The following is a 22,326-nucleotide window of genomic DNA, read 5'->3' as shown; positions in this document are numbered from 1 at the left end:
ATGCCAAAATCACTCTGTGTCTCAATATACACAATAATGCATGGTGTTCAAAAAGTGTAAGACTATTCAGTCTATTTGAGAGAACTAGGCAGAAAAAGACATCTAGGTTCTAGTTTCTGATCTAAGAAACTAGCTAAAAATAACAGTTAAAATTTTTGACATGTGGCATTTTTGCTTATCTAATCAGATATTTCTGATTAGAAGATGCTTTAAATTACTAAATGTGGAGAAAAATAGAGTGTAATTTTGTATCTTTTGGAGTATAAAAAGATCCAGAGAACCATAACTTACTAGTTAAGAACAATGATATGGTAAATTATGAAACTAAAAAAAGAAAGTAATATTTTAAAAAACTGTTCTATACCTTGAATTGGATTTCCTTCCTTTACTTGCAGAGTATAGTTTGTTCTGAACTTTGTTTATGGGATCAACATTTTTGGTCTTTGGCTAAAGGAAAAGAATTTAAATGACTGATTAATTAATTAATTACATTCTCATCAGTTGCCTAGGAAGGCAATTACATAATACACAGAATCACTAGTTTGCTACACAGAATTCCTATTTTCACAGAATTAATCAAACTGTATTTTAAGGAATCCAGAACTGTATAGCTAGAAAAGACCTAGTTATTACTAGAACCAAGAGATTTAAGATAAGAAAATGAGTCCCAAAGATCTGAAGATATTCAGGTAGTTAGCAGAATGTTCAACTGGATGTTCTGATTTACAGAATTTAATTCTCCTCATCAATTCTTGTTCAGACACGTCTCCATGTATACTATTTCCTGGGTCTAAGACCCCCATGGATGGAATCTGTACATCCCAGTATGCCCAGCACCTGGAACAGTGATCTCTACACACTGTAAATATTTGAACAAATGGGTAAACCTCCCAAGTCACCTTCACTGTTTTTAAATTCTTTTCTTTTTCAGATATTCCATTTAATAAATTGGGGCTTCAGAGAGAAAACTAAAAATTAATGTATCTTCAAATTGTTCAGTGAAATTATGAGACAAAAAAGGATTCATTTTATGAGCAATATTTCATAAACATATCTTTTAAATATCAAGGCTAATTTTCTATTTCTATAGAGTCATACTGTTTTGTATAAGAAAAACACTAAAAGCCAACCTAAATTCTACAGACTGTAATTACATTCACAAAAAGTTTAAATTCATACCTTAGTTTCTGAATGTAAATGAACTGTCCCCTCAGACAATGGACGGCTACAGATAAAAAATAAACATCATATATTAACAGTAGACGGTACTAAACTGAGACATAATAAAATTCAACAGCAATTATATCTGAAAGGAAAATATATAAAACTATCAAGTAGACTTTGCTATAATTCTAATTATACACATGTTAATTTACTTTGAGTGAGTGTCACAAGCAAGAAAAGTGCTTTGGTCAAATAATTTTGTCTTTGAGAAGAAACACTATACGTGCCAAATTTTTTGTAGGAAAATGTAGCACAAATTTTAATGAATTGAAATCACAATGAGTAATATTGGCTTCACACAGGAATCATCTATTTTACAAAATGATTCACCACAGGGCTTTATATTGTAAAGTCCCTCAATGTTACTGTTTGTCTCACACATTTAAAAACGTAAAAACTTGATCAGGGTGTTTTTCCCCACTATATTATGAACTCCGTGAGGGTAGCAATCATACTTCTGCCTTGTTCACTGCTCTATGTCTAGTCCTTGGCATAGTACCTGGCACATAAGCTCTTAGCTTGGCACTAAATATTTGTTAAATGTATAAATAAATATATCTAAAATACATTTGTATGAAGTTTTTGGCTTAAAACACATAATGTTTATGGGAGTCTGCAAACTATGGCCCACAGGCTTAGTCACCCACATCCATTTATGTACACACTGTCCATGGCTGCTTTCACACTACAACAGCCAAGTTGTAGTTGTGACAAAGACTGTATAGCCCACAAACCTAAAAATATTTACTATCCAGCTCTTTACAGAAAAAGTGTCTACCCATGACCAACTTTCTAAATCATCCCCAACACATGTATTAATATTTCTAAAAACCAGCCACTTCAGTATCTATCACTGCTATTAAAAAAACACAAAAACCCTCCATATGTTCTGAGGACTACTAACCAAAGTAGAGAACATACAAACAAAATTACTTTCTATCGGATGCCACCTACAGCCACCTAATAGCTATACTTTTTGTTCAATGCTAAACACAAAGATATACTTAAGATAGATATTAAATATAGCCTCTTAAAGAACTAGAAACTGCTCTGGAAAGGGTGGGGGGGAGGATTTCAAACTATCTTAAAATTAGAGACCAAAGAATAATTCTCATATATGACATGAAAATGCTTCCAAACTTTATTTATTTGGCTGTGCCAGGTCTTAGGTGCTACATGCAGCGCATGAGGGATCTAATTCCTCCACCAGGGATCTAAGCCTGATCCCCTGCATTGGGAGCATGGAGTCTTAGCCACTGGACACCAAGGAAGTCTCAGTTTCCAAATTTTATACAAAATTAAGTGATCTCTTTAAATCATTCTTATTTTAAATCAGTATTTGCCATTTCCTTACATTTTTCTATATCTTCCATTTCTCCCTGCCCACATACCATATACACATTCATAAGGACCAAAAGACATTTAACAGTTATCTGTCTCCCTCAGGTTTAGCAGAGCGCTACCACTTTAGCAGAGTACTTTAGTACTACTTGTAGTACTTAGTACTACACTACTTTAGCAGAGTGTATTTCCATGAAAGATAATTTCCACAGTATTCAGATTATTTCTGGTAAACTTCTTGGAAGGTTTGTGTGTAATGTGATTAAAATAACTTGTTTGGTAAACCTTGCTTCCAGCAGCCTGAAGGATAGGCATGCTATACTATCAGGAAACTGAGGTCTGGTTTCCCTACCATATTCACACAGGGGAAGTAACCCTGGATGTTGAAGACATATTAAAATAAGTACTGTCTGACTACAATAATTTAATTCAATTATCACTGTTCCGAGCTGAAACAGATTTGTCTCTTCACAGAATTACCTCCCATCTTAAGTAATTTCCAACCATCAAGTGCCATGTTTCACATGGCAAAAGCCATCTGTTCAAACACTAGCATTAAAAAAAATGGCCACCTGATCTAGGTAAGCAGAGGTGTCATCACCACTTTGCACTTTAGGAAAATTTAGTGAAAGAAAAACAACAGATTTATTTTCATGCTTGTAAAATCAGTCTCTCACTTGTTTCAACAGAAACCAGAGATTAGCAGTTGTTAACATCAATTCAATCTTTTTTATCTACTGGATAAAAACTGTACTTAATCTTAATGGTAACTTAAATTTTGGAATTTTGGTAACTGTTAAACACTATCTGCCATAAAATATCAGAAAGCATTATGTACAATATGGATATGTAGTTTCATGTTACATATTATATATACACACACAGAAATGTATATATCAAATGATGATATAAAGAAATTTTTATGGAAAAAATTTTAATTTCAAAAACATATTAAAAATATGTTCTTTTAATACACTAGGCATTAACTCCTTGGGAGCAGAACCTAGTCTGTTTACTCATCCCATTATATCACCAATATATTAATTTGTTCAAAATTTATTTTGACCTAATTTATTTTTGGCACTAATAGTGTTATTATTTTTTTTAGACTTACTGAAATAAAATTTACATATGGTAAAATATACCTTTTTAGGTGTACATTTCTATAAATTTTACAAACTTATATGTCATGTAACCATCACCACAACCAAGATAAAGAACATTTCCATCATCCCAAAAAGTTCCCTTAAAAAAAAAAAAAAAAGTTCCCTTGAGCCCCGTTGTAGTTAATTCCTTTCCCAAGTCCCACACAACCACTAATTCAATTTCTGTCCCTATAGTTTTACCTTTCTCAGAATGTCAAATAAATGAAATCGTACAGTATATACATTTTTCAATCTATCTTCTTTCACTCAGCATCCATGTTGTTGCTGTTATCAGCAGTGCATTGCCTTTAATTGCTAAGAAAGACTCAATTACATGGATATACCATAATTTGTTTATCCATTCACCACTTGATGGATGTTTGAGTTGTTCCCAGTTTGGGCAATTATGAATAAAATGGCTATAAATGTTTGCATGCAGGTTTTTGCTTGGACATATGTCTTCATTTTTCTTGGGTATATAGCTAGAGGGGAACTGCTGGACTGAATGCAATAATTATTCTTGACTTAATGAATAAGGTCCCAATATTTCAAATATGAGCCAAATATACTGCCACTTAAGTAATACTGCTTTGCTGTTTCCAAGACCTTTAAGGTGTTTAAACATTAAACTCTCTCTGTGCAACTCTCATTGTCTGCTTCTTCATCTTAGAAGACTGGGAGATCTCACAACTATTCTAAGATTTAAACAATCACAAGCGGTTTTAGTCCATCATTCTTAATGTTCTTTTGCTGATAACTCTCTCAAAAGTTTCTTACCCATTTGATTCCAGTCAGTTATGTGTGCCATTACCACACTCATAACTCTTTAAGACTACTTCTTTACCCTGAACTCCTCTCTCTCTCCCTTCCTCCCACCTCTTCCCCCAAACTCAGTTTAAAAATAGGTTACTTTGAGGTTGTCAAGCTTCTATGAGGGGACTACTACCTTTAGTTAGATCTTTACTCTGAGACATTTTATCCAAATGGATAGGTTCACTAGGTATAATTTAAAATGATCCTTGCCCCCAAAAACCTTAATCCACTGGCAACTTTTATCAATAGTTGTGATTAAAATTTTTTATCATTTTAAGTCTGATCTTTGCCACAAAGATGAGCCTTAATATTTAATAGACTTTTATCCCTTAAACATTTTTTCAATTTTATCTCATAATTTCTTAGGTCTAAAAGCAGTTAACTATCCAAAGTTAAGGGTGATCAAGACAGTGTAGTACTGGCATAAGAACTGATACACAGATCAATGGAACAGAACCGAGAGTCCAAGAATAAAGCCATTTTGTATGTCTCCAGTCAGGTGATTTTGACAAAGATGTCAAGACCATTCAACAGAGGAAATAGAATGAAAGCTGACCCTTATCTCACACCATGTAAAAAACACTAACCATGTAAAAAACATTAACCCAAAACGGATCAGAGACCCAAGTGTAAGAGCCAAAATGATACAACTTTCTTAGGAGAAAAGATAGTAGATCTTAATGACCTTGGATTGAGCAATGGATTCTTTGATATAACTCCTAAAACACAAAGAGTAAAAGAAAAACAAAAAAACAGACCTCATCAAAATTAGAAGCAGGTGATTTTTTGAACATTAAGACCTATAATTCCTAGAATTTCCATATTCCCTTTCACTTCTACTTACGAAACAGCCAATTCTTTCCTAAACTTATCTTTCTCATAATACAGTGTCAATACAGCTAATAATAAGAGCACATACTATAATACTGTTTTCCAACCTCTTCCTTAAGAACATTGGTTCATCAGACATTCATTCAACCTTGCAATTTATAAAAGGTGACAAGTTTTACTAAATTCACTGCCACCACTTAACAGCACTCTTATCTTTCCAGCCTCCAAAATCAGTGTCTTTGCAGGTACTGCCTAACCACTAAGTGAAAACCACACTTTTAGAATATTTGTTATACAGCACCTGACTCAATACCAATTGCTTTACTAGTTAAGGTAGGCTATGATATTAACCCCCAATCTCAGTGGCTTAACACACTCAAAGTAGCAGAGAGGGAGAGAGGGCCCTTTTTTCCAATGTTCCACACTGCCAACCAGTTTATTCATAATTTTTTTTTTTGTTCCCTAATTTCTTTAGACATATCTAAAAATCACTGCAAATGGTGACTGCAGCCATGAAATTAAAAGACGCTTACTCCTTGGAAGGAAAGTTATGACCAACCTAGATAGCATACTAAAAAGCAGAGACATGACTTTGCCAAGTGGTCATGTATGGATGTGAGAGTTGGACTGTGAAGAAAGCTGAGCGCCGAAAAATTGATGCTTTTGAACTGTGGTGTTGGAGAAGACTCTTGAGAGTCCCTTGGACTGCAAGGAGATCCAACCAGTCCATCCTAAAGGAGATCAGTCCTGGGTGTTCATTGGAAGGACTGATGCTGAAGCTGAAACTCCAATACTTTGGCCACCTGATGCGAAGAGCTGACTCATTGGAAAAGACCCTGATGCTGGGAGGGATTGGGGGCAGGAGGAGAACGGGATGACAGAGGATGAGATGGCTGGATGGCATCACCGACTCAATGGACATGAGTTTGAGTAAACTCCAGGAGTTGGTGATGGACAGGGAGGCCTGGCGTGCTGCGAGACATGGGGTCACAAAAAGTCAGACACGACTGAGCAACTGAACTGAACTGAAAGTTCATTTGAAATCTAGGGGGGAGAAAAGATCTAATATACCTTATATCTATTAATTTATTTACTTTTACCTAATTTCACATGCAATTTTAAAAGAAAAAAGGTACAGTTCATGAAGACAGGTTTAGAAATCTTATCAACTTTAGTGTGGATCTCAGGGAAATCCATCCATCTGTGGGTCCTAGATAAGCTTCCAAACCACTTTAAGCTGTAGTTTTCTCATTTATTTTGTTCTGCAGTTTCCTCATTTTTAAAATGAGGACAGTAACACTGATTTCAAACTAACACTTTGAGAACTAAATGAAATAAAGGAGGTAAAAGGTTTACATTGTATCTGACTGGTATAAGCCCCCAATTATTAGTTTTTTTATAACTTACGTTACTCTTCAAATTATAGATTTCCAATACTTACATACAAAAAGATATTATAAACAGATCCACATACACTATCCAGTAAAAATGGTGTTATCCCAGATTTCAAGCTATTATACAAAGCTACAGTAATCAAACAGTATGGTATTTGCATAAAACAGACGCATAGATCAATAGAACAGACTACAGAGCCCAGAAATGAACTTGCTCAATCAATTTATGACAAAGGAGCCAAGGGTATACAATGGGAAAATAGAAGTTTCTTCAATAAACAGTGTCAGGAAAAATGGACAGTCACATATAAAAAAATGAAAACGGACCACTATCTTATACCATACACAAAAAATAAACTCAAATGGGTTAAACATTTGAATGGAAAACCTAAAACCATAAAACTCCTAGAAGAAAAACATGGGTGGTTAGCTCCTCGAGACTTGTCTTAGTGATTATTTTTTGGATTTGACACCAAATGCAAAGGCAACAAAAGCAATAATACCCCAATGGGACTGTATCAAACTGAAAAGCTTTTGCACAGCAAAATTTTTTAAAAAATCAACAAAATGAAAGGTAATTTACTAAATAGGAGAAAATATTTGCAAATCATGTATCTGGCAAATGGTTACTATCAAAAATACATTTTAAAAATCTCATTAAACTCAAATAAAATAACCCAACAAACTGATTTAAAAATAGGCAAAAGATGTGAATAGACAGTTTCTAAAGACGACATATAGATCGCCAACAGATGCATGCAAAGATACTCAACATCACTAACCATCAGGGAAATATAAATCAAAACTTCAGTGAGATATTATACCTGTAAGAATAGCTATTATCAAGAAGATAAGAGATAACAAATGCTGGCAAGGCTGTGGAGAAAAGGGAAACCTTGTACACTGTTGTCAGGAACATAATTTGGTACACTCACTTTGGAAAGCAGTATAAAAGTTCCTCAAAAATTAAACATAGAACTATCATACGACCCAGCAATCTCACTTCTGGGTATTTATGCAAAGAAAATAAAAACACCATATATATATACATATATATATATATATATTTTTTTTTTTTTTTTTTAACATATATACACCTCCATGTTCATTGCAACAGTATTTACAATAGCCTAGATATGAAAACAACCTAAATGTCCATCAAGGGATGAACAAGCAAAGAAAATGTGCATGTTCTATCTCTGATATTACATATATGCAAATACTAAAATATTCTATAAATTATATATATATATATTATTTGGCCATAAAAGAGAATGAAATCTTGCAATTTGTGACAACATGAATGGACTCGAAGGCATTACACTAAGTGAAATAAGTCAGAAAAAGAAAACTACAAAGTGATCTCACTTATATGGAGAATCTAAAAGCATAGATTGCTAGAGGCTGGTTGGTTGGGAGTAGGTGAAACAGGTGAAAGGAGTCAAAGGATACAAACTACCAATTATAAAATAGATAAGTCACAGGACGTAATGTTCAGCATGGAGACTATACTTAATAATACTGTATTACATACTAGAATGCTGCTAAAAATAAAAGGTAGATCGTAAAGGTTCTCATCACAGAAGAATGTTTCAAGATGGCTGTGCAGAAGGACATGCATTCGTCTCCTCCTGCAAGAGCACCAAAACTGTAGCTAGCTGTTCAGTAATCACCAACAGGAGCATGCTGGAACCCACCAAAAAAAAAGATAGCCTATCTCCAAAGACAAAGAAGAAGCCACAGTGAGATAGAAGAAGGGGTGCAATCACAATAAAACCAAATCTTATACCCTCTGGGTGGGTGACCCATAGACTTGAGAACAATAATATCAAAGAAGTGTTCACGTTGGTGTCAAGGTTCTGAACCCCACATTAGGCGTCCCAGCCTGGGGATCTGACAAAGGGACTGGGAATCCCCAAGAAATCTGCTGTGAGGGCCACCGGGTTTTGATTATAGGACTTCAGGAGGACTGGGAGAAACAGAGATTCCAGTCTTGGAGGGCACAAACAAAATTTTACATGCACAAAGACCCAGAGGAAAGTGAAAGGTCGGGCATGTTGAGGCATACCCCAGAAAAAGTGCCGCAGACAAGTTCCGGGAGCTGGCTAAACTTCCGGGGGCCGACCCCCTGCAGCCCGGTCCAATCAGGTGCCGACACGGAGCCCTTGGACACCAACCACCGCTGTAGCCCACGCTTTCTTCCTTATATGGGAAGACCTGGCTTGGACACCGGCCCTGGCTATAAAACCTCTCCCCACCCCTCATACCTCGCAGACTCCCTTTGTCTCCTCGCTCACCCACCCCCGGGAGTTCTGCCCAAGAGCGACCGCCCAATAAAGGCCTTCATCAACGGTCCTTAGAGGTGGCCCTTTCTTCCCGCGGCGTTTTCTAACATCTGGTGCCCAACGTGGGGCTAGAGGTGAGGGCCCCCGGCACTCGCCGTTGAGGCCCCCTCGAGCTCCACCGCCGAGGTAGCCCCGGACCCAGGTGGCTGACCAACCCCCCGGACGGCAGGATACGGGGTAAGTCCCTTCGGCTTTGGGGCCTGCCCTCCCTGGCGACCACCTCCTAGGGCCCAGTAACGGGTGCGCACTTACTGGGCCCTCCCGGTCACCAGCTGGTGGGGAGACATCCCCAGCGGCTGAGTAGACCTCCGGCTTCGGCCTCCGGCTTCGGCCTTTTCTGGTCACCAGCCCGTGAGGGAGACGTCCCAAGCGGCTGAGTAGACCTCCGGCTTCGGCCTTTCCCGGTCCCCAGCTCATGAGGAAGACGTTCCGAACGGCTGCACAGACCTCCGGCTTCCCTTGACACGTCCGAAGACGTTAGGACAGCGGGGGTTGCCTCCACGCCCCGTGGTCGCCATGGGATCGACAGCCTCCAAACCCGATCCCCAATACTCCACCCCCGTAGAGTGCCTGCTGGCTAACCTGCGGACCCTAAGACTAAAGGGATATATCCGCCCCAAGCAGCTCACTTTTCTGTGTTCACAGGCCTGGCCTCAGTATTCCCTAGATAATGGCTCACAATGGCCAGCCACAGGGACACTAGACTTTGACGTCCTCCGTGATTTAGATAATTACTGCCGGAGAACGGGAAAATGGTCTGAGATCCCCTATGTTCAGGCCTTTTGGGCGTTGCGCTCTCGCCCCACCCTGTGCACCACGTGCACTCCCAGCCAAATCCTACTCACCATGCACCCCCCCCCCCCCCGACTCCACCCTCCCGGACCAAGCCAACTCCTCCCGTCTCTGAGTCCTCTGCTTTCTCTGTTCCCCGGAAGATCTGGTGGCCCCCCCTCCCTATGCATCTCCCATGGCCCCCACCCCTTCCTCTCTGGCTCCTGCCCCCTCCCCCTCCACTCCGGCCCCTTTCGCCCCTGCTCCCGCCCCCTGAGACTCCACCGCTGGCCCCAGATCCTCCGGCCCTTAACCCTATGTTGTATCCTCCCCTTCCCTCCGTCACTCCCTCCCCTTCTCCGGTTAGCTCCCACACTCGCTCCCACAGCAACCCTCCAGGTGCCTCCCCTCCCCCTCCCCCAGCCCCGCTACTCCCTCTGTGACAAGTAGCCGGAGCTGAGGGTCTAGCCCAGGTCCACGTCCCCTTCTCTCTCCAAGACCTAGCAAAGATTGAGGCCAAACTGGGATCCTTTTCCTCCAACCCCACTCAATATATTAAACAGTTTACGAGTCTGACCCGTGCCTACGCCCTAACATGGCAAGACATATATGTCATCCTGGGGTCTACCACCACCCCCGAAGAGAGGCAGGCCATTTGGACGGCAGCCAAGGCTCAGGCCGACCAGCGGCACTGTGCCAACCCCTCCCCCGAGCAACCCCCGGGAGCTCAGGCAGTTCCTGACACCAACCCTGATTGGAACTACCAAGAAGGCGGTGGCGGCCAGCTGCGGGTACGCTATATGATAGAGTGTATCCTCGATGGAATGGAAACGTCCTCTCATAAGGTAGTAAACCTCCTCAAACTAGATGAGGTGACTCAGGGGCCCGACGAAAACCCAGCCATGTTTCTTAATCGGCTGACTGAGGCCCTTGTTCAATACACCAGACTGTCCCCTAAGTCCCCCATTGGGGCAGCTACCTTGGCCAATCGTTTTATCTCCCAATCCGCACCTGACATCCGAAAAAAACTGGCCAAGGCCGAGGACGGCCCACAGACCCCTATTCGAGACCTGGTAAAAATGGCCTTTAAAGTTTACAACGCCCGTGAAGAAACTGCTGAGGCCAGCCAAAAGGCAAGGCTCAAACAAAAGGCCGAGTTTCAGGCAAGCCTCCTAAACCAGCAAACCCAGGCCTTGGTAGCGGCCCTGCGGCCGGCGGCAGGCTCAGGACCCCAAAACCCCCCTCCGGGGGCCTGCTTCAAGTGCGGCCAAGAAGGACACTGGGCCAAGATGTGCCCCAATCTGCAGCCTCCCTCCAAGCCGTGCCCGTTGTGCAAACAACGAGGACACTGGGCTAGTGACTGTCCCCAGGCCTCTCGGGCCCCAACCTTTAGGGGCCGGGGACCAGAGCGCCCCAGGGAGACCTCCTGCCCTCCTCCGGCCTTGGAGCTGCTGAGCCTCGACGATGACTGACGCCGCCCAGACTCGGGAACCCTGATAACCCAAGCCGAGCCCAGGGTAACGCTCCAGGTAGCGGGTAAGTCCATCAACTTTCTAGCTGATACGGGGGCTACCTACTTGGTCCTTCCCTCTTTCGGGGGCACTTTACGTCCTTCCCAGGTTTCGGTTATGGGCATTGACGGCCAACCCTCGTGTCCGCTCCAAACCCAGCCACTATCCTGCCAATTAGATTCCTGCCTATTTACCCACTCCTTTTTGGTCATCCCCTCCTGCCCTACTCCTCTCTTGGGAAGAGATATACTCGCTAAGCTGAAGGCCACTCTTCACCTAACTCCAGGATTGGCTCCCAAGTCAGGGGCCTTCCTAATGTTACTTGTTGACCCTCCAACCTCTTCTGTTAATCCTGAGGTCTGGGACACCCAAGTCCCGGTGGTGGCTCGGCACCACCCTCCAGTCCTCATCCGGCTAAGAGACCCCACCTGTTTCCCAGCCCGGCCCCAGTTTCCTTTGTCTACTCGTAACCTCAGGGGGCTAAAGCCCATCATCGACCGTCTCATGGGACAGGGTCTCCTGATCCCCACGACTTCCCCCTGTAACACGCCCATCCTCCCTGTTGGAAAGGCTTCAGGAGACTACCGGCTAGTGCAGGATCTCTGCCTGATCAACGCGGCGGTGGTCCCTGCCCATCCACTTGTCCCTAACCCCTACACCCTCCTTTCTTCCATACCTCCCAAAACCTCTCATTTCACCGTTATTGACCTCAAGGATGCCTTTTTTACCATCCCACTCCACCCCGACTGCCAATTCCTCTTTGCTTTTACCTGGACTGACCCCGACACCCAGCTGACCACACAACTCACATGGACCGTACTCCCTCAGGGGTTCAGAGACAGTCCCCACTACTCCGGACAGGCTCTGTCCCCGGACCTGGCCAGATGCTCGCTCCGCCCTAGCACCCTCCTCCAATATGTAGACGACTTGCTCCTTTGCAGCCCCTTAGAAGAGACCTCCCGACAACATTCTGCAACTCTTCTTAATTTCCTCAGTTCCCAGGGTTACAGAGCCTCACAATCCAAGGCCCAACTGACTCAGACTTCTGTTGTCTATCTAGGCCTCCAAATCACCCCTACCACTAAGGCCCTGACAGCAGATCGGTGTAGCCTCCTCAGGTCCATCTGTCCTCCGGCCAACAGAGACCAGATATTGTCCTTCCTAGGACTGACAGGGTTCTTCCGACACTGGGTCCCAAATTATGCCACCCTGGCCAAACCCCTATATGCTACCGCTAAAGAGACTCCCACAGGACCACTGTCTTCCCCCACTGAAGTGGCTAAGGCCTTCCACGCTTTACGCTCAACCCTATTGGCTGCACCCCCTCTTCCTCCCAAATCCCAACTATCCGCACCATCTATACACTGATGAAAAGGGAGGGATAGCCTTTGGAGTCTTGGTGCAACCGATTGGCTCCGAACTGCTGCCTATTGCTTACATATCCAAACAACTTGACCCTACAGCCAGGGGATGGTTCCCCTGCCTGCGGGCACTAGCGGCAGCGGCAATATTGTACGCTGATGCTAAAAAGCTGATTCATGGTCAACCCCTGACCATCTTCTCACCTCATCGCCTTGGTGACCTTTTAGCCTCTAGATTTCTCTCTGACCTCAGCGAATCCAGGCTCCAGCAGTTTCACCTGGTATTTTTGGACAATCCACAAGTTTCCATCCAGAGCTAACTTTGTTCATCGATGGGAGCTCAAAGCGAGATCCCGATGGGAACCGAAGGGCGGCTTATGCTGTGGAGGACTCCGACCCCTACAGGAGACTCACCAGCTAAGGGGACATATGCCCGGACAAGATTGGCAGATAGACTTCACCTACATGCCCAGACATCGAACCTACCGCTATCTGCTGGTCTTGGTGGACACCTTTTCAGGATGGGTCGAGGCCTTCCCCACCGCCCAAGAGACGGCAGCGGCGGTGGCAGAGGTCTTGATGACCTATCTCATTCCCAGATTTGGGTTGCCAAACTCTCTCCAGTCTGACAATGGGCCTGCATTTATCTCACAGATCTCCCAGCAGGTGGCTATGGCCCTGGGGCCGACCAAACCGACCATCACCCGAACCCCTCTGTCGTCGATCCCAAAATAATTGAGGGACCACATCCCAATATCCGATGCTGACCTGGCATCACCCGCTGTGGCTGCTAACAATCACAGCTCTGGCCATACTTTTTGCCATTGGATTAGCGGCTGCGGCCCCCCGCGATTGGTCCTCCACTCTTTGACTGTCCCTGGCCCTCACATACCTAGCCATCTGCTTCCTACTCCGAAGTTGCTATTCCCTTGGGACACCCTGACCTGGTTACCAGCTCCATCCCTACAAGACCCACGGGGCTGGTTGTCCGCCACACCCCCTTCACCCCAACCTCAGAACAATGCGGGACTCTCTACTCTGGGTTACTCTGGGGGTACTGGGGGTCCTGGAAAAAGGGGGGCACCCCTACCAAAACCCCCACCAGCCTTTTCAAGTCACCTGGATCTTAAAAATGGAGAGACCTACGTCATATCCGAAATCGGGGGGTGGTGGGTATGCTCACAGACTGGGCGGACGCCCTGTCTCCATTTGGCTGTCTTCGACCAGAGCAGGGAATTCTGTTTCATGGTAGTGGTAGTACCCAAGATAACATACCACCCAGAAGAGGTCCTCTACAACTTTTGGGACCAAGATACCCCAGCTCCTAGACATAAGAGGGAGCCCGTTACAGCTATTACTCTAGCAATGCTGTTTGCTCTGGGGGCAGCCGGAACGGGTACGGGCATTGCTTCCCTGACCACACAACATCAGGGCCTGATCACCCTGAGAGTCGCCATTGATGAAGACATTGCACGAATAGAAAAGTCTATGATGGCCTTAGAAAAATCCCTAACCTCTTTGTCAGAAGTGGTGTTACAGAACAGACGAGGCCTAGACCTGATCTTTTTACAACAAGGGGGCCTCTGTGCAGCCCTCAAGGAAGAGTGTTGCTTTTACGCAGACCATACAGGGGTAGTAAGAGAGTCCATGGCCAAGGTAAGAGAAGGACTAGAGCGCAGAAAGAGGGAACGGGAAGCCCAGCAAGGTTGGTTTGAATCATGGTTCCAAAACTCCCCCTGGCTGACCACCCTGCTCTCGACCTTAATGGGACCACTCATAATCCTCTTGTTGCTCTTAACTTTCGGGCCCTGTCTCTTAAATAAGCTCTTGGCCTTTGTCAAACAGCGGCTCAAGACGGTCCAGCTGATGGTGTTGCCAGCAGTACCAAGGGCTTCCAACAAACACTCTGTGACAAAATTAACGGCAGACACTCCCTTTCATCCCGGCCACAGGAAGTAGCCAGAGAGAACCAGCGCCCCTTGTCCTGTAACAAAAAGGCCAGGATGAAAGGTTGGGCATGTTGAGGCATGCCCCAGAAAAAGTGCCGCAGATGAGTTCCGGAAGCTGGCTAAACTTCTGGGGGCCGACCCCCTGCAGCCCGGTCCAATCAGGTGCCGACACGGAGCCCTTGGACACCAACCACCGCTGTAGCCCACGCTTTCTTCCTTATATGGGAAGACCTGGCTTGGACACCGGCCCTGGCTATAAAACCTCTCCCCACCCCTCATACCTCGCAGACTCCCTTTGTCTCCTCGCTCACCCACCCCCGGGAGTTCTGCCCGAGAGCGACCCCCCAATAAAGGCCTTCATCAACGGTCCTTAGAGGTGGCCCTTTCTTCCCGCGGCGTTTTCTAACAGAAAGGAGCAGTGACCCACAGGAGACTGAACCAAAACTACCTGCTAGTGTTGGAGGGCCTCCTATGGAGGTGTGAGTTGGCAGTGGCTCATCACAGGACGGGGACACTGGAAGGTGCCCCTTGGTGTAAACCCTCTTGGAGTTCACCTGGAGTTCACCATTAACCCAACCACAGAGCCCACAGACCCCAGGGCTGGGTCAGGCCAAACAACCACCAGGGAGGGATGCAACCACACCCATCAGTAGATAACTGGATTAAAGCTTTACTGAGCAAGGCCCTGCCCACCAGAACAAGACCCAGTTTTTCCCATCACCCTCCCATCAAGAAGCTTACACAAGCCTCTTAGCCTCATCCATCAGAGGGCAGACAGAAGCAAGAAGCAGCACTGTCTCACTAAAACAAAAACCATATTACAGACAGTTAATCATGATGAAAAAGCATCAAGTTACGTCCCAGATGAAGGGACAAGATAAACCCCCCTCCCCGAAAATTAAATGAAGTAGAGAGAGGCAACTTCCAGAAAAAGAACTCAGAATAATAATAGTGAAGACAATCCAGGATCTCAGGAAAAGAATGGAGGCAAAGATTGAGAAGATGCAAGAAATGTTTACCGAAGAACTAAAGAACAAACAGAGATGAATAATACACTAGAAGGAATCCCTAGCACAGTAACTGAAGCAGAAGAACAGATAAATGACCTGGAGGACAGAATGGTGGAAATCACTTCCACAGAACAGAACATAGAAAAAAGAATGAAAACAAATGAAGACAGCCTAACAGACCTCTGGGACAACATTATATGCACCAACATTCGCATTAGAGGGGTCCCAGGAGGAGAAGAGAGAGAGAAAGGACATGAGAAAATATCTGAAGAGGTAACAGCTGAAATTTTGCCTTAATATGGGAAAGGAACTAGTCAACCAAGTCCAGGAAGCACAGTGAGTCCCAGGCAGGATAAACCCAAGGAGTAACACACTGAAACACATAGTAATCAAACTGACAAAAATTAAAGACAAAGATAAAATATTAAAAGCAACAACAGAAAAACAACAAATAACAGACAAGGAAACTCCCATCAGGCTATCAGCTGATTTCTCAACAGAAACTCTGCAAGTCAGAAGGGAAGGGCACGGTATGTTTAAAGTGATCAAAGGGAAGAACCTACAACCAAGAACACTCTACCCAGAAAGACTCTTCTTCAGATTTGACGGAGAAATCAATAGCTTTCCAGACAAGCAAAAGTGAAAAGAATTCAGCACCATCAAATCAGCTTTACAACAGATGCTAAAGCAACTTCTCTAGGCAGGAAACACAAGAGAAGGAAAGACCTACAGAAAATAAACCCAAAACAATTAAGAAAACAGTAACAGGATCATACATATCAATCATTACCTAAAATGTAAGGATTAAATGCACCAACCAAAAGACACAGACTGGCTGGGTAGATGAAAACACATGCATGTACATACTTCCACCCACTTACCACATCAGTCTGCTTAACAAACACCCAAACACCTAAGTTGTATGTAATTATTTTATACTGTTAAGTTAATCATATTCCCATTATGGCTTGCAATTGTAATTATCTTTTATTTTTTGTCTGGCCATTGATTGTGAAAACTGATAAACATATTTTACCATTGTGATTATGTAACTATTACTCATTTAGTACCACTGTATCATGATTGGTCAACAGAAAAATAATAAAACTCTGTATCACCAAAACTAGGATCTAACAGAAAAACCTGTAATCACTTTATAAAATCCAGATGCATTTCAGAATTATCTTGAAACTTTTTGGAAAAAAAAAAATGCTCAGGTATTGCTTTATTTCTCCAGAGCTCCAGATATGTTTCTAATGAGCCACCATGTTAAAAACAACTGGACTATCTTTTACTTTTATCTAGTTTGTTTCACTTTTTCTATTTGATATTCAGTACTCCCATTTCATTTAGTTTATGTTTCCCAATCTCTCCATCTCTTCTTTTTTTTTTTTTTTTTGATGTTCTTTCTCATGCTATCAAGTGTAGTAGAAAAGCTTTTGTATACATATATATAAATATGTATAATATATGTATTTTGGAAAACTTATGACTTTTTGCCTAACTAAAAATTTTACAACATTTTGATTCCACTTAACTTTGTTGAATAGAATGCTAGATTTCTAATTAAAAAACAGATATGCAACAAGCAACAAAGGTTTACTGTATAGCATAGGGAACTATAGTCAATATCTTGTGATAACCTATGATGGACAATAATTTCAAAAATAATATGTATATTTGTAAAACTGAATCATCTTGCTGTGCACTTGAAACATTGTAAATCAACTATACTTCAATAAAATAAATATTTTTTTTTAAAAAAAGGTTCTCATCACAAGATTCTGTAATTATGTATGGTAAGATATTAAGTAGACTCATTGTGGTGATCATTTCACAATACATATAAATACTGAATCATGCTGTATGCCTAAAACCAATATAACATTGTATGTCAATTATACCTCAATTAAAAAAAACTTAAAGCATTTACCCAGTAAAAAAACATTTTTAAGTTGTTTGAGAATATAAGTCACTTACCTAAAGCTGTAATCATCTTTGTCTTCATATGATTTAATTTGTGCTGAAACAGACTTAGATCGTACTTCTTGCTGATCTCTCTAAATAAAACAAAAGTAAGTCATAAAGAAAAAAAACTCACAAAACTAGGATATATTCAAGTGCCTTTCTGATCATTAATCATTTCAGAATTGTTCACGATTTCTATAAAATCAAAGCACAGAATTCTCAAAGCTATGGTATCAAAATAAGGTCTGTAACAATGTAGTTTCACCTTTCATTCATTCTTGGTTAGGAAAGTCACTCTAAGTGAAAATTGTAAGAATGTTAATACCTGTAAATGATCTTAGCTGACTTCTTCCCAACTATATTAGGGCTTCCATCTTGTGTAACATGCAAAAGAAGTAAGGTTCACAAGAAGTGAAAACATAAATTCATTTAATGAATAGAAAAATTTGTCTCAAATCAGACAAACTTCAATGTTACGATGACCAGACAGAAATTAAAGTGCTAAAAATGAAGCAATAAGATTGAAAGCTTTTGAAGATTATGTATCAGTATGAAAGTAAGAAAACAAAAATTCAATATGGCAATTAGTCAGAGGACTAATGGATTTGATCAGAATACATAATGAATCCCTCATTCTACTATAATGTGGGGTCTCTCTGTTCAAATTATTTTCCGGCTTTTCAGAACAGACACAAACAAGATGTGATAAAGTATTTATTTTTAAATAAAACATTTAATTACAAATGCAACTAACAAATCTGTAACCATTATCTACATCTATTACCTGAAATGTTATGTTCCTATACTAACAAATAATGATGGTTCTGTCTAAGGCATTAAAATATTACCTGTTCTTCAGTGACCTGGTCAACTCTAAAGTGAGATGGGGAATGGGGTTTAAATGAAAGAGAATTATAACTGAATTAAAAAATGAAACAAGTTTGAAAGCAGCTCTAAGGAATACTACTATAGCCTATCAATTAGGATATTTATTCCTCTAAGGAATATTACTTATCCTACCATTAATAATGGGAAAGCTGATGCTTAGGGAGGGACATTTAAAGAAGGAATAGCCAATTTGGTAGTCAGAATGGGGCAAATATCCTTATATTGTCTAGTAATATAGCCTCACATTTTCCTGACTATAAATCTGATTATGGACTAACCCTAAGAATTTGAGTTACATCTAACTGCAGAGTTTAAGAAACAGATTACCATCTGAGCATTAGTGATAATCGTTAACCTTTATTCAACTTCTGTCCAGAAACCATATCCTTACTGAATTACTAGTACTAATTCAACATAGCTACTCACAAACATTAATCTTAAAATAGTAGGAAATATTATTAAATATTAATGTAGATATTAACTAGATGATTGGAATATCAAAACGGAAAACACTTTTCCAGTAGCTTTTAGAAAACGTGTGCTTCTCAAAAACATATATATGCATATATACACATACCTAAGCACATATTGATTTTCAATTTATAATAATTCACTGAACTGAAAATTTACGCTTTGGGCACTTTTTGTATGTATGCTGTACATCAAATCAAAAAGCAAAAAAACAAGCACTGACATGGAAATATTAATAATTGTACATTTACTTACTATTACTTCCTCAGCTTGTCGAACCAGATCAGCTGTTTTTGCCTCTAATTCCGCATTTAAACGTCTAAAAGCAGAAAATAATTTAATAGCTGTGATACGCTGAATACTAAAACACAAAGCTAAGAAACTGAATTTCAATAACTACACTTCAGTGAAGTCAACAAATGCCAAAACATATACATGACATTTTTACTTAAAAATTAACATAACTATTAGAAAGATTATTTCCAAATCCCCATGATTCCTTCTTCTTTGTGGTAGAAATTAAAATGGTGTAAATATTAGCCTCTCCATATATTAGTAAAAATATTTCATCAAGTGCAACTAACATTGCCCTTACTTCAAGCAGAATGATTTATTTGGAAAGAATAAACTGGGTGGATTCAACTCAGTTTCACTCTTCATGTTCTTGGGATTCTGAGGGGGCTCACTCAGTTATATACTTCCATATAAGCTTCATCAGAAATACAAGCAATTCTTTTGACCTCCACCTGCCATTTCTCTTTCTTCCATCTATCTGGAATCTAGCAAAGAACAGGAATGTTATTTGGTCCCATTAAGACTATAAGAATACCAATGCCACTGAAGGAAACTGTTTTGAAAGGAAAAATTGCCCATAATCCTACCACTATTATCAGATGATTTTTAGTATTCCCTTAATTTTCATCTGTAAGCACATACCCAACATTGTACTGTTCCCCAATAACAATATAGATGGGATATATTTACCTGTATATAAGTTTTTAAATTAATGCCTTAAATGGCTATAAAATATGCTGAAGAGTTGAATTCAACATAGTATATTAAACTGTTCCTCTTGTTAGTTCAAGTTCCCGTCTCTGTTTTAAAGGTTAACATTATAATAAACATCTTCAAAAGCATGTAACTTAGTTCTATTCATAGGTCACATTTCTAGATGATGTAGGCTCTTTTGAAGTTTTATGAAGAAAATATGCAAAACACTTTTTAAAATGAGATATCTTGTGTTTTTAGATATGTAATTTAGAGGTAATGCACACCAGTAATGACCCCTACTCCCAGAAAGAAAAAAAGCAGTATCATATCCCTTCTTAAAACAGTCTGATGTTTCAAGAAGTATTTTTATACCCTTGGATGAGTTAATCAAAAGAAATAATATCTAATGCAGTCTTAAAGTTGTATTCAAGATGCCTTTACCTGATTTTCTACATTTCCCTAACAAGAACCATGAGAGGTTTCTGGTCAACACAGTAGACTGAGGTAACTCAAAAGACTACTCTTCTGCTCCAAAACCCATAGAAATCCTGGATAAACTCTCATAAAGGAAATGTTGCTAAACTTAAACTCAGGCAAAGAAAACACCCTGGCACTAAAAATGTAGCAGTAACTCAAAGTGAGAGCAGTAAACAGGAACAGAAGCCAAAACAGCTTAACAGCTAGAAACCAATGCACTTGAGGGAGTCATAAAGGGCTACCTACACCTGTGAACCACAGACTACAAAAACACCGCCCATAACCTTAGGTGAACGGAAATGAAACTAAAGCCACGTGTGGAAAAGATTCTCCTGTGAGTAATTAGAGCACACAGAAGTGTATTCCAAGTCCATCTTACCCAGATGGTATAGGGGCACTAGGCCAAAGCTTTAATATAGAAAGTTGGCTTAGAACCAGTGAAAACTGATCAGCTGATAAACTGAAATGCAAAACCACCCTTAGGAATATTTAGTCATCTAGAACAAATGCAACTCTCTCAGAAAGCAAATTCTACTAAAGATTCCTTCACAAAGATAATAAATTGCTTTAAGAAATAAGTTTCCAGGATGGACAATCAACAGATACAAACAAAATTTGCACCAAAAGACCTGGAGATAATAAAACAACCTAAGAAAGAATTTTCAATAGCACTTTTCAATAAGAAAGGAAAAAAAAGAATAGAAACCATTAGGCAAAAACCAAGCATTGTAAACATATATTCAAAAAAACACTGAATTCGGAAAACAACCAAACAGAAATTACATAATGAGAACATAGTTAATGTAAATAAAACTCAAATGCAATGGATAAGTTGAACAACAGAATGAAGAGGGAATGAATGAATTAGAAGACAGATATGAGAAAATTACCAAGAAAAAGGTACAGAGAAACAAAAAGATAAAAATGCAAGAGAGTTTAACATCTATTCCAGACAGACTATAAGACAAAGATAGATTATAGCAACCTAACACACTGCAGAAGAAAATCCCAGAAAAGGAGGAAATGCCAAAATTTAGAGAGAGATGCTGAGTATAATCTAAGGAAGTGTGATACATCCAATTCTGTTCTTTCTCTGGATTGTCCTAGCTATTAGGGGTCTTTTGTGTACCCATACAAATTTTAAAGTTATTTGTTCTAGTTGTGTTTAAAAAAAAATTCCCATTTGTATTTTGATAGGACTGCAGTGAATCCACAGACTGGCTTCGGTAATGGTCATTTTAACAATATCAATTCTACTAATCTATGAATGCAATATATCTTTCACCCTCTCTGTGTTGTCTTGAATTTCTTTCATCAGTGTCTTACAGTTTTCTGAGTACAGATCTTTTACCTCCTTAGATTTATTCCTAAGTATTTTATTATTTTGATGCAATTATAAATGGGTTTCTTTCCTTTATTTCTATTTCTGATAGATTGCTTTTAGTGTACAGTGGTGGTTGGTGGTTTAGTTGCTAAGTCATGTCTGACTCTGGTGACCACATGAGCTATGCCCACCAGCCTCCTCTATCCATGGGATTTCCCAGGCAAGGATACTGTTGTGGGTTGCCATTTCCTTCTCCGGGGAATCTTCTCGACCCAGGAATCAAACCTGGGTCTCCTGCATTGCAGGCAGTCTCTTGCATTGCAGGCGGATTCTTTTACCAACTGAGCCACCAGGGAAATGAGTATTAATTTTGTATTCTGCAACTCTACTGAATTCACTGATGAGCTGTACTAGCTTTCTGGTGGCATCATTAGGATTTTCTATGTATAGTATCCTGTCAGCAAACAATGACAGTTTTACTTCTTCCTTTCCAGTTAGATTCCTTTTTTTTTT

The 22,326-nt window shown here is 40.9% G+C and overlaps 1 protein-coding gene across 3 annotated transcripts in view; it reads right to left on the bottom strand.

The window, feature by feature from the left end:
• TEX9 (testis expressed 9) overlaps nt 1-22,326 on the bottom strand; it is a 215,917-nt gene that overhangs the window by 55,602 nt on the left and 137,989 nt on the right. For all 3 annotated transcript variants that reach the window (XM_061157226.1, XM_061157225.1, XM_061157227.1), the window contains 4 exons: nt 19,278-19,341; nt 17,676-17,755; nt 1,180-1,225; nt 365-447 (listed from right to left, as the gene is read on the bottom strand). In XM_061157226.1, coding sequence (XP_061013209.1) covers nt 365-447; nt 1,180-1,225; nt 17,676-17,755; nt 19,278-19,341 — 273 coding nt within the window. The remainder of the gene's footprint in view (nt 1-364; nt 448-1,179; nt 1,226-17,675; nt 17,756-19,277; nt 19,342-22,326) is intronic.

Source organism: Dama dama, chromosome 12, assembly GCF_033118175.1.
Source record: "Dama dama isolate Ldn47 chromosome 12, ASM3311817v1, whole genome shotgun sequence".
In the NCBI taxonomy this organism is placed as follows: domain Eukaryota; kingdom Metazoa; phylum Chordata; class Mammalia; order Artiodactyla; family Cervidae; genus Dama; species Dama dama.
The sequence above is the reverse complement of the archived record's forward strand: the minus strand, read 5'-3'. Positions and strand labels throughout refer to the sequence as shown.